The sequence below is a fragment of the Myxocyprinus asiaticus genome, chromosome 43 (genome assembly GCF_019703515.2).
Source record: "Myxocyprinus asiaticus isolate MX2 ecotype Aquarium Trade chromosome 43, UBuf_Myxa_2, whole genome shotgun sequence".
Taxonomy (NCBI): Eukaryota; Metazoa; Chordata; class Actinopteri; order Cypriniformes; family Catostomidae; genus Myxocyprinus; species Myxocyprinus asiaticus.
In genome coordinates this window covers 28,611,794-28,624,875 of record NC_059386.1, presented here as the reverse complement: position 1 = coordinate 28,624,875, position 13,082 = coordinate 28,611,794, and the positions used below count along the sequence as shown (strand labels likewise).

At 39.4% G+C, this 13,082-nt stretch overlaps 1 protein-coding gene across 3 annotated transcripts in view; it reads right to left on the bottom strand.

Moving 5' to 3' along the window:
- The window catches only part of LOC127434038 (RNA-binding protein Musashi homolog 2-like), a 267,544-nt gene that overhangs the window by 37,958 nt on the left and 216,504 nt on the right, over positions 1 to 13,082 (bottom strand). For all 3 annotated transcript variants that reach the window (XM_051686472.1, XM_051686474.1, XM_051686473.1), the window contains 2 exons: positions 6,173 to 6,287; positions 1,788 to 1,862 (listed from right to left, as the gene is read on the bottom strand). In XM_051686472.1, the coding sequence (XP_051542432.1) occupies positions 1,788 to 1,862; positions 6,173 to 6,287 (190 nt within the window). The remainder of the gene's footprint in view (positions 1 to 1,787; positions 1,863 to 6,172; positions 6,288 to 13,082) is intronic.

Here is a 13,082-nt window from a genome sequence, read left to right as displayed (position 1 = left end):
AAGCACTTTATTTATATGACTTGATTTGAGAGTGAATAACAACTTAAATTTCAGTTCTATTTATCACACAAAGTGATCATATTGCTTCAGAAGACTCGGAATATTGTGTATGAGTCATATTGATTACTTTTACTGTGATTTTATTGTGGATTTTTTGCTGTTTTTCGAGCTTGACAGACTGGAGTCACTATTCAGTTACGTTAGATTCATAAACCCTGTGAAGACCTTTGGTTTCACAGAAAACAAAAAAGTAATACGGGTTTGGAGCAACATTAGGATGAAAAATAATGTTAAATGGAAGATTTCACTTTTAAGTGAAAAGATGAAACAGTAAATTAACACTTACATTTCTGTCTGTTCCTCACACAACACTATCATATGTCTTCAGAAGAATTTAAATACATGGCACAAGTGTTATGGACAACTTTTATGGTGCTTTTGGAGCTTGGACAGCTACAATCACAATACTCATCCCTCAACCTTGAGTTTCACGGATGAAAAAAGTCATACTGGTTTTGAATGATGAGGGTAAGTAAATGTTGACAGAAATGTGAATTTATAGATGAGCTATTATATATTAATATTGCTCCTGCACAGGGCCAGATTAACCATATGGGCATTTAGGCACAAATTGCAAATGTTGTCAGCCACTGACTGTATCCTATGAGAAGTTTTCTTCCTCCAGGGGGTGCTTGGCGGCTCAGAAAACCAAATCCTCCATTCATCCGCATTTAAATCTCAGAAAGTTATATATCTCATTGGAGACATTTTTACACTGAATAAAAGATGAAAAGCACCACGTCCAGCAGGACACCATGCGACAGCATTTTTTTAAATTGTCTCAGGTCTGTTTTTATTTCAGGTGGTTACGTTTTTCAGTATAATTAATCAGGTGTAAATTATTGTTCAGAGGTCCGGACTGCTACCGAAACAGCGTGTCTTATAGATACTGCTGAGGTGGATTTCCATTTACAGGTATTATCCTTACAATTATCAGTTTTTATAAAAAATTATTATTCAGTGTAAAAATTTCTCCAATGAGATATAAAACATTCTGGAGTTTTAAATGCGGGTGAATGGAGGATTCGGTTTTCTGAGCCGTCAAGCGCCCCCTGGAGGAAGAAAACTTTGTCTCATAGGACACAGTCAGTGGCTGACGACATTTGCAGTTTGCAATGTGTTCATGCCCAGGGGTTACTCCTGCAGCACTATCACTTTTACTTACAATGTTTTTTGTATTTATTTAACACAGAAAGTATACACAACATAAAAGAACAATGTAGGCAAGTTCATTGTGCGCCATTTCATGTAAAGCCTCTCTGGGGGGCCTGACTGATTTAAGTTTGAGAACCCCTGCTTTAATTTATAAACATATAGCTACATGTATCTACAATATATTGATCATGGTGGGGAAAGCAAAACATCCATCTCACTCTCTCTCTCTCTCTCTCTCACACACACACACACACACACACACATACAGAATAAAACTCATTCTAGAGGTGTTCTGCTCTCAGATATTTCCCAGTCTTATCAGCTCATGGTACCAGCAGGCAGGTGGCTGTCCGCATGCCAGTAATATCAACACTAATATCTGCCAACATCTGCAGAGCAATGTACTCACCTTCACGCCTCTAACACGCACACAAACACAAACATTTCACTCACACTGTCACACACTCATATCATACACGCATATGTGCATGTAACAAACTCCCAATCTCTCAACATACCGCAATGCACAGACAGCACAGACAGACAGATGTTAACAATATAACCACACTCACCTGGAAACTGGTAGCTGTAGCTAGGAGAAAAACCTGTGTATCCTCGACCGTACGTTGCCACAATGTTAGGGTAACCTAAACACACAAAGAAACACCATCAATAAACTTGTTGGGGTCAAATCCTGTTCTATGGATCTCCCTTAAAATCAATAGTGCTCTAGTCTGGGCCCAATAACAGGACCGGCCTGGATCATCTGTTCACATTATCAAGAGCAGCAGCACTTCAAAAGGAAGATGAATATTACAACAGTATGTTTTCAAGCACATGAGCAGCTTAAATGAAGAAGCAACTTCAGGGAATTTTGCTGCCATCTGTTTTTCTCTGACGCTACATCGACAAGAGAGAAAGAGAGAGAGACAGTGATGCACTGATCGTGTTATTCTTGGCCTTATTTTCTCACTTTTCCATCTTAGAAATGTACATGCTGTATTAATTTAATGTGTTTCCAAAACAAGAATGTGAAACACCAGTTACTGCTGCTCAGTTATCACGATTCACACAGATTTAAGAACACAGACCAAACACATCTTTGTGCCGAGCTTAGGCAATCAATATCAGTTGACAACAATTTTGACAGCTCTCTCAGAATAAACTGCTATATCTGTCTGTCTATCTATCTATCTATTCTTCCAAAGAGGATGTGCTCACACACAGAGGAACCCCAAATATTTCAGGAGCTCACTACAACATTTCTCCTTCCCTGAAGTAGCAGGACTTGATTTTCAGGGTAATAAGTTTAGATGTGTAGAAAACAAAAGAGAAGAGATGAGACAAGAAGAGAACAGAAGAGAAGAACTGAAATGAGATGAGATGGTAAGAGACAAATCAGATGAGATGAGAAAAGGAGAACAGAGATGAGACTAGACACGAACAGATGAACAGAGGAGTGACGAGATGAGTTGACATGAGAAAACAAGAAGTGAAAACATGAGAACAAAAGAGAAGAGATGAGACAAGAAGAGAACAGAAGTGACATCAGATGAAATGAGAAGATGAGAAGACGAGAAGAGCTGAGACACGAAGATGAGAAAAGACAAAAAAGAATAGTATAATACGAGAAAATGTGAGAAAAGAATAATGTTCATTAATGTCTTGTTGAATGTTTATTTTTATTACTATTACTGGCACAATAATACTAATATCATTAATAATGATATTATTATTATATTATTGTCAGCTTTAGTTGTGTGTATTGATGCTTTGGCAATACTGTATGTAAACACAATCTTGCCAATAGAGTACTTTGAATTTGAAAAACTGAACAAATGAACAGAAGTTAAGAAATGAGACAAGATGAGAAGAGAACAAACGAGTAGAAGCGACATGAGAAGACCTCAGTGTATTGTGGATACAAAAGGCCGTGTCCTCCCCTGGCCGCTGGCGGCTGCTGTCTCAGCCTCTGATTTGCATTATTAATGCTCAGGCTAATATACCTATTTTATGCCTCAACAACTCAGATTCACTTTAAAATCAATTATACATCTGCCGCAGCTGAAGCGAGCACCAGCTTAAATGTGTATTAATCTCAGCAAACATATACGCGGCTCACGACTATAAAGATAAATCACACGATTAGCTGCGGTAAACAAAAGCTTGAATGCGACAGCTTTAATGAGATCTGGCGTATAAGAAACTTACAGTTCCTTAAATAATGAGCTCTGATCTTCAGCTTTTTTCATATGCAAATTATACAAAGTTCTGTCTGGTCGTCCGGTTCACTCCAGTTTCATTTAGATAATATGCAAGTTCATATTTTCACATGAGTGCTTCATGCTCTCAATCTCTCTGTCTCTCACTCTCTTTTGTTCCTCCTCTCTTTACCTTCCTCCAGTGCCAAGCTGTAATCCATGAGAACTTCTGGAAAGTTCATGCCTTGTTAAAAGTTGAGTATGAGGGAACACACACAGATATATTCTCCTTGTTTCAGGGTCAGATGTACAGAGACAGCACAGAGCAGTTGAAAGAAAGAAAGATGCTAACACTTTATAATAACTTTTAATAGTTATTCATGACTATTTACTGTGTGACTTAGGTACGTGAACGGATAGTCGTTATTCGGTTAACCATTTACCGTGCCTGTATGCGAATGCCAAAATTTCTAGGTAAACATGCTGGATGGATGTTTTTGACCATTGTGCTGCATCTCACAGTTTAATTTTCAGCGTCACACGCAGGTTAGGCACATTTTTTAGATAAGTTTAAAGTTAAAAAGAACTTCAAGGCAACTGGTTCTATTGCGTCTAGTTTTTTTTTTTTTTTTTTAGCATAGGTGTCACCAAGATTCGATGTTCTGAAGAAGTTCAGGTTGCAAAAAGGTCTTCATGTGACTGTTACACTGTTACACATGATTCCAGCGTTCGGTTAGCTAATGTTTTTTCCATTTTGCTCCAGTGTGCAGACAATAATTCCACAAGTTAAATGCTGCACCATTTAAAAATCAAAGCATCCCAAAGAGGCTAATAAACTGCAGCAGTGTAACAACATGCAAATGACAATACTGCATTTACTGCTTACAGAAATGTGAACCCGCCCAGCAGTGCACATATTGGCACTTAAATTACATATTTTCCATTGGTTAAGAATACTATAATGCAGACAGTTTGAATTTTCTTTGACTTTCATGTGATTTTGTCATTTGAAGATCTACTGTATGAATTGTGCTTTTAAGGCAGATAGTTCACCATGCTATTTTGAGTAGTGTTTGACTCATATCCATTGCAATAAATGTTCTTTATTCCCGACAAAACAGTTTGTGAACCCTCAAAGTTAACCGAATATTACAAAGGGTTACCATGCACATCGCTAGTATGACTATATATGAACATACATGAATCAAGGTTAATGACATTTCTAATTATTAGAATGTACATACAATTTTAATGATCTGTTAAGAATTACATAAAATAATAATGTTTTTTAATGTCATTAATCAAAATCATAAGTTAAAATATGCCTATATCTTTAAGTCTAAATACTGTACAGTGCCTCCAAAAAGGTCACATTTATGAATTTCATTTCAATATATAACAAAATATCAAACCAAGTGGCATCTGCAAACAAACTATGCTATACCTTTTCTCACAACTAACTTTCTGAGCCATTTTTATCGATTACTTTTAACCAACTGGTCCCAAGGTAATTTATGTGGATGTACAGAGGTTCTCACAAGAACACTTTATTAGGAACACCTGTACACCTACTTATCCATGTTTCTATCAAATCAGCCAATAGTGTGGCAGTAGTGCAATGCATAAAATCATGCAGAAACGGGTCAGGAGCTTCAGTAATGTTCACATCAACCATCAGAATGGGGAACAAATGAGATCTCATTGATTTTGCCGTGGCATGATTGTTGGTGCCAGATGGGCTGGTTTGGGTATTTCTGTAACTGCTGATCTCCTGGGATTTTCACCCACAACAGTCTCTAGGGTTTACTCAGAATGGTGTCAAAAACATCCAGTGAGCAGCAGTTCTGCGGACGGAAATGCCCTGTTAATGAGAGAGGTCAACGGAGAATGGCCAGACTGGTTCGAACTGACAGAAAGGCTACGGTAATTCAGATAACCGCTCTGTACAATTGTAGTGAGCTGAATATCATCTCAGAATGCACAACATGTTGAACTTTGAGAAGGATGGGCTACATCAGCAGAAGACCATGTCGGGCACTTTATTAGGAACATAGTGTTCCTAATAAAATGCTCAGTCAGTGTATAAAGTTCTCACAGGTGCCTTTTCAGAGTAACTAATCACATAATTATAATCACATAAGTTGTTCATCACATAAACTACAAACAAGTTCCACAATGTTTGATAATCAGAAAGTGTCCAAATCCTTTCAGCCCTAATTGTGAACAATATATCTATTGTTTAATAATTTGCAACCAAACTTGCTGAAAAGTGAGTCTGTGCTGTTTCTTTAAAACAAATACCACTTGGTTTCATATATTTTTAAACTACTGCAATGGTATTCATAAATTTTTTAAGTGTGGCTAAAGTGTCCAAACACATTGTGAGGCCACTGTATTATTAAATGACTGTATGTGTGTTATATGTATGAATAACAGAGCTGATCTTGGCAGAAGGTTTTGGCTCCTGTAGCTAATGGTTTCTTCTTGTTCAGTACTGCTGTCATTAGCAGGTGCAGAGGTCAGGCAGATGGCTGCACTGAACATTAGCTTATTTATCCTCTTCATTTGAGCCATTAATACAGATGTTTATCTGCTCATCAGGTCTGAAGAATCCCACAGCACCTGAGCTGGACTGACCCAACACGTTCACAGACACACATTACTCTCTGATCAACCAGCCAAACAGAAGGCATCACCTTGAGACCCGCCCATTAGCCTCCCCTCAGCGCATCGGTGTGTTTGTGCGAGTGACTCACTCAGCATGCCCATGCCCAGCATGAAGGCGTCCATGGTGTAAGGAAGACTTCTTGCCCTCCCTCTCGTGCCTGGGGGAAACATCACCTCTTTCGGCTGGGCCTTCTTACATTCTACCTGTGAACAGACAGACATAAGAGAGCTGATGAAGGATTTTTCAAGATAAAAGCTTCTGTTTTATTTTTAAAGGTGAAATGTGCAATTTCTGTGCCACTAGCCTCACCAAACAGAATTGTAAAACTAATGACTATGAATACTTTTTTTGAATGTATATGCAAATAAAAATGTACTTCTTCTAAAATTAGTCTTCGCACTTATTTCAAATGCAGTAAGCAGCTTGTTTTATCAAAATCGTCTGTTTACATATTGAAAATGTCAAATGTTATTATGAATGTGAAACAATAATTTAAGCAATAAAAACGCATATCGCGCTATATGTCTTGATGGTAGTTTAAATTTTTATATGCCACATTTCTCAGGCTTTAGAAGTGTTAAACATGTGAGGATGTGTATTCATCAACCCGTCACATGTATGACTAAAACATGCAGGTTTAAACTGGTTTTGTCGGTTATGCAAAAATAACCTATATACACTATATTGCCAAAAGTATTCGCTCACCCATCCAAATAATTGAATTCAGGTGTTCCAATCACTTCCATGGCCACAGGTGTATAAAATGAAGCACCTTGGCATGCAGACTGCTTCTACAAACATTTGTGAAAGAATGGGCCGCTCTCAGGAGCTCAGTGAATTCCAGCATGGTACTGTGATAGGATGCCACCTGTGCAACAAGCCAGTCGTGAAATTTCCTCGCTACTAAATATTCTACAGTCAACTGTCAGTGGTATTATAAATAAGTGGAAGCGATTGGGAATGACAACAACTCAGCCACGAAGTGGTAGACCACTTAAAATGACAGAGCGGGGTCAGCGGATGCTGAGGCGCATAGTGCACAGAGGTCGCCAACTTTCTGCAGAGTCAATCGCTACAGACCTCCAAAGTTCATGTGGCCTTCAGATTATCTCAAGAACAGTGCGTAGAGAGCTTCATGGAATGGATTTCCATGGCCGAGCAGATGCATTCAAGCCATACATCACCAAGTGCAATGCAAAGCGTCAGATGCAGTGGTGTAAAGCACGCCGCCACTGGACTCTAGAGCAGTGGAGACGCGTTCTCTGGAGTGACGAATCACACTTCTCCATCTGACAGTCTGATGGACGAGTCTGGGTTTGGCGGTTGCCAGGAGAATGGTACTTGTCTGACTGCATTGTGCCAACTGTGAAGTTTGGTGGAGGGGGGACTATGGTGTGGGGTTGTTTTTCAGGAGCTGGGCTTGGCCCCTTAGTTCCAGTGAAAGAAACTCTGAATGCTTCAGCATACCAAGAGATTTTGGACAATTCCATGCTCCCAACTTTGTGGGAACAGTTTGGGGATGGCCCCTTCCTGTTCTAACATGACTGCGCACCAGTGCACAAAGCAAGGTCCATAAAGACATAGATGAGCGAGTTTGGTGTGGAAGAACTTGACTGGCCTGCACAGAGTCCTGACCTCAACCCGATAGAGCACCTTTGGGATGAATTAGAGCGAAGACTGCGAGCCAGGCCTTCTCGTCCAACATCAGTGTCTGACCTCACAAATGCGCTTCTGGAAGAATGGTCAAAAATTCCCATAAACACACTCCTAAACCTTGTGGAAAGCCTTCCCAGAAGAGTTGAAGCTGTTATAGCTGCAAAGGGTGGGCCGACGTCATATTAAACCCTATGGATTAAGAATGGGATGTCACTTAAGTTCATATGCGTCTAAAGGCAGGTGAGCGAATACTTTTGGCAATATAGTGTATATTTCTTCACTTAAACCATAGATATCCCTTTATAATAACTTTTATTTACATAAATGATATAGATTATAGAATGCTTAGATTAAAATCGCAGCACTGCCCATGTCCACTACTGAAAGCTACAGCTCAAAAGAACCTGTAAACGCAGTTGCCTGCGGTGTTACTGTCATGGTAATTTCATGTTTTTTTTTTGTTTTTTTTTAATTACAGTAATGAGAAATACATTTTTGTATTATAGCAATGAGAAATCAGGGTTGTCATGAAAATAATGTCACAATGCAAAACAATCCTAATGGTTCTAAAAAGTTTCTTGAAGCAAAATATAATTTCTGATTTCATTCTTTTGATTTGGGGTGAAACTTGACCAGGACATGCACTTGACAGATTTCATGACATTTATCCGCCTACTGTTTGGAACAGCCATAGGAGCATCGTATTATGCCTAACAATGCTTTCTAGGTAGGTAAGTAGCTTACTAAATTTTGTAACAAAGCTTGAATAATTCCTCTCTCTTTCAGTTTTGTATTGTCAAAGCATCTTTCAGACAACAAAAATTGTCTAAACTAATACAACCATGGAATATGAAATAAATTAACTGTGCAAAATAAATTCAGTCTGTCTCTCTGATTCAACCCTGTGATCTCCTCTGTGCCCCCTCCTCTCATTCCCGCGTTCGTGCTCTCTGTCTCTGATTGACATTTTAACCTCCAGAATTGAGCACATGAGCGGACAGCCGACAGCAGTCACTGCCTGAGAGACGGAGGAATATTCCTCCAGAGAGTTACAAGAGGAAAGACAACATGATTCTAGCAAAGAGGAGAAATAAACAAACACACAAACAGAAAACATCAAACCCAAACAAACACACAGACACTCGCTCTCTCTGGTGAAATGAGCAGAACCAGGACAGACAAGGAAAAGAATTTCCTCCTGACAGGCCTAGCTGCAAGAAGATCCTATATACCAAACACATCTGCATGTTCACATGTGTGTGTGATGTGCTGACAGTGCCTCAATGGTAAGAACAGGATACATTTGCACTTGGCTGAATCTGTCTGCCCTCTAGGTTGATCGACTCGTCTGCCTGCCCAGGGCCCGTCTGTCTCTCTCTCTCTCTCTGTGTGTGTGTGTGTGTGTGTGTGTGCTGTTCGGCCCTACACAAAACACATCAACTGGATCAACTCCCACAGAGACTCACAGATGCTGCTTGGCACAGCTGGACATACACACAGCTCTGCTACTCTGCTGCAGATATGAGATATTTTCTCAATTTGGACTCTGGGATCAGAGGGGAAAAAAATGACTGCTTGTAAAGGATAATCTTTAAAGTAAAATTTCACCCAATAATAAAATAATGTCATCATTAACTCACCTTTGTGTCATTCCAAACCCATATGACTTTCTTACATGGAACACAAAAGGGGACACTCAATGTTGAAGACTGCACTAAACAATGAAAGCATATACTGTTTACGGGATGTCAAGCTCCAAAAAGGACAAAAGCACCATAAAAGTGTTTGGTGTGAACTGCCCCATACTCTCTATTCAAAGGCAATTAATCGTGTATGTCACACTAATCAATGCATGTCCACGTCTGAATTTACCCTACAATGGAATATTTTATCGTTATTTCTTTGTGGCAAAAACCTTACAAAGTGCAGGAGGGATGTTTCGGACAACCTGTTCAGCATGTCAGTTTCAACTGGTCTAATTCTGGATGGCAAACACTCTGGCCTGACATCATCCAGGACAGAGCACCATGGGTCATTATCTCCTCTAAAACACACACACACACACACACACACACACACACACACACACACACACACACACACACTGCTGCTTTCAGTGAGCTGTTTGATTACTACAACCATCTCTGAACACACACAAACACAAGGGGAAAAAAACACTTCTTCAGAGCAGTTTTCACCAGTCTAATGCACTCATTCATCCACTCCAGCTTTGTGAGTGTGTGTGAGAGAGAGAGACAAAGAAAGAGAGATGCAATCATTCAAACTGTTTAGAACAACTTCACAACAACTTCAATTTATCCTCAAAATGTTTTGGCACATTTTCAGTGTGGGTGATAATCTTTTTGAGAGTAAAACCCCCACTACTAATCTTTGTATACTAAAAAACAAATACAATAATTAATCACACAAATTTAACTTTAAAGTCCCACTGTAAAACCTAGGAAGTCAAGTATAAGACAGACAGCAGCTGCCTGCAAGACTTCCCGTTACGAGCCACAGCAGTGATATCTACTTCTCTTTGGGCTGTAATTTGTCAGCAGCTGTCTGAACAAAATGGACTAGTAAGATAAAGTTCACATCTCTGGCCGAGTTCATTTTCCACTGAGACAGATAATAAAATGACACGTTTGATAACATGTTTGAAAACAAACCAGTATTATACAAGTGTGCCACCGGTACTCCATTTACAGGCAGTACCGGTTTTACCTGAACCACTGAAGACTTTTGTCAGAAACAGAAGAGCTTACTAATTGAGATATCAGAATTTCCCCCAACAGTCACAGTCATATTGTTCATGGACCATCTGAAAATGGCAAGAGCTGGCTTAAATAGACAATTCAAATCTCATTGGTTGGCTTCTACACTTCTGCGCATTTTCCACTGGGAAAAAGTTGTGTTTACAAGGAACCAGGTTGCTAAAAGAAGCACTTCAGAGGAAGAACTAGATGCTGGATTTGCCCAAGTTAACAATTTTTGTGACATTTTTTACCAATTTATTTTGTGTTGGTCTTTACAAATTTTGTTTTACAGAAATTGTGGTGGCATTATTTGAATGAGTTACCGGCATGCTGGTCTTATATTATTGTATCATCAATTTGAGATTTTCCTGAATCTAAACGGCACATAAAATATCTGGTAATTTTACGCAAGTCAGATGGCCTCTTCTTGAATATGTGGGCCGTTCTTGGCCAGAATAAACTGCAATATGGACCAGATACCTGCCGACAGTCAAAAGTCTGGCTATGCGAAACTAGTTTCAGCCAAACTGGAAACAGTGAGTGAGAATAACTTCTGCCATTTAACTTAGAAAATATTGTATGCTAAACAAGGCCTTGTGATGATAATATCAATCTAGATTTTCTGAAAAAATTCTGAGTGGTGCTTATCTGTCCAGAACTCGCCACCATGACACAAAGGCATTTGTAGAAGGTAACTAACTAAAAAAAGAGCTCCAAAAAGAGCCCACTCCCAAGTCTCTATTATATTTTGGTCCCTAGATAAGTCCTTTTTTAATTCCTAGTTTAATACTTATGGATAGAGGTTGGATATCAAGCACTGCTATTAATTATATGCTAAACCACGCATTGTGATGATAATATCCAACAAGATTAATTCATTCACCTCTGAGAACAACTCAGAGTCTAACAGGCCTTTGAAACATTTGAGAGATCCTCCAGTTTGCAAGCCTTAACAGAGTTAAATGACTTGAGAGGTTTGGGACTGAATGGATTATGATAAACTTTAAGAATGCTGCCTGTGACAGAGGCATTTGTTCATTGTTTTTAAGAAACCTTTTCTGTGACAGAAAGAATAAAAGCTTCTAACCCAGTCCAGAACACAGAAAAAACAACAGGACCAGCAAGACTCAACACTTCACACAGTGTCTACACTGAAAGCGACCTACGTGTTGCCACAGGAAGCTTCGAAGCTGCATGTCATCTCACAATGTTTACTAATAATGTATAAATAAACTGTGAGTTCAAGGCTAGACTTTAGCAACAATAAAATACAAATTAAAAAGGTTTTTAGGCAAAATTTATTTTTAACAGAAATTTATAGGAAAACCCATTAAAAAAAAAGAAAAAAAAAAAGAATAGCAAAATAATCTTACACATAATGGCCAGTATTTATGAAACAGGTGCAGAATGTGTTTGTGTATAAATCCTTATTGAAGCCATTATTACGTATACTATCCCATTAAATTCAATGGGACAATTTATATAAAAATAGCTTTACTAGCGATTTACACAGAAATTTATTCTGCTTGTGTTTCATGAATTGCTACAACTGCTAATACATAGTTAAAAACATATTGTTTTTTTTTTTTTGTGGATTTTTCCCCCTTTTCTCCCAATTTGGAATGCCCAATTCCCAATGTGCTTTTTTTTTTTTTAAGTCCTCATGGTCGCGTAGTCCGGGTGGCAGAAGACGAATCCCAGTTGCCTCCACATCTGAGACCATCAACCCGCGCATCTTATCACGTGGCTTGTTGAGCGCGTTGCCATGGAGACATAGTGCGTGTGGAGGCTTCACGCCATCCACCGCGGCAACCACGCTCAACTCACCACGTGCCCCACCGAGAACGAACCACATTATAGTGACCACGAGGAGTTTACCCCATGTGACTCTACCCTCCCTAGCAACCGGGCCAATTTGGTTGCTTAGGAGACCTGGCTGGAGTCACTCAGCACGCCCTGGGATTCGAACTAGCAAACTAGCGAACTCCAGGGGTGGTAGCCAGCGTATTTTACCACTGAGCTACCCAGGCCCCAATTTCTTAATGCTTTTTAATGCACTTGATGTTGACAGCGTTTTCATTTTTGGGTGAATGATTCCATTGGCTACACCAACACATGGCTACACAATCAGAGATTTTCTCATGAACATTTTCTAGGAATGATGTTTGTACTGTAGCTTCTCATCAGACTTTTCTATAACGTACAGGCCCAGCAAACATCGGACGAGCCATTCAAGAGCCATTCAAGTGTAACCTCCATCTCTTGCTCACGGTTCTTTTTTTTTTCTTGTGTCTGTTGGTGTTTAAGGAGTTGTCTTTTTGTCTGTCTGTCTTTCAGTAAACAGTGGAAGTGCTGTGTTTGGGTGCTTGGTGATGACCATGTGGACGTGATAGAGAAAAAAGAGAACAGGCCATTTCTCCTTAGAGCATCTATAGCCCTGGATAGAGACAGCAGGTCTAATCAGACTTGAAAAGCCTTTGAATTGATGGAGAGATCTCTATTCTTTCACCTCTCTCTCTCTCTTTCTGAGATCTCATCGATGGACACCCAGTGAGATGTTCAGCTGGCAAACAGGTTCACAAT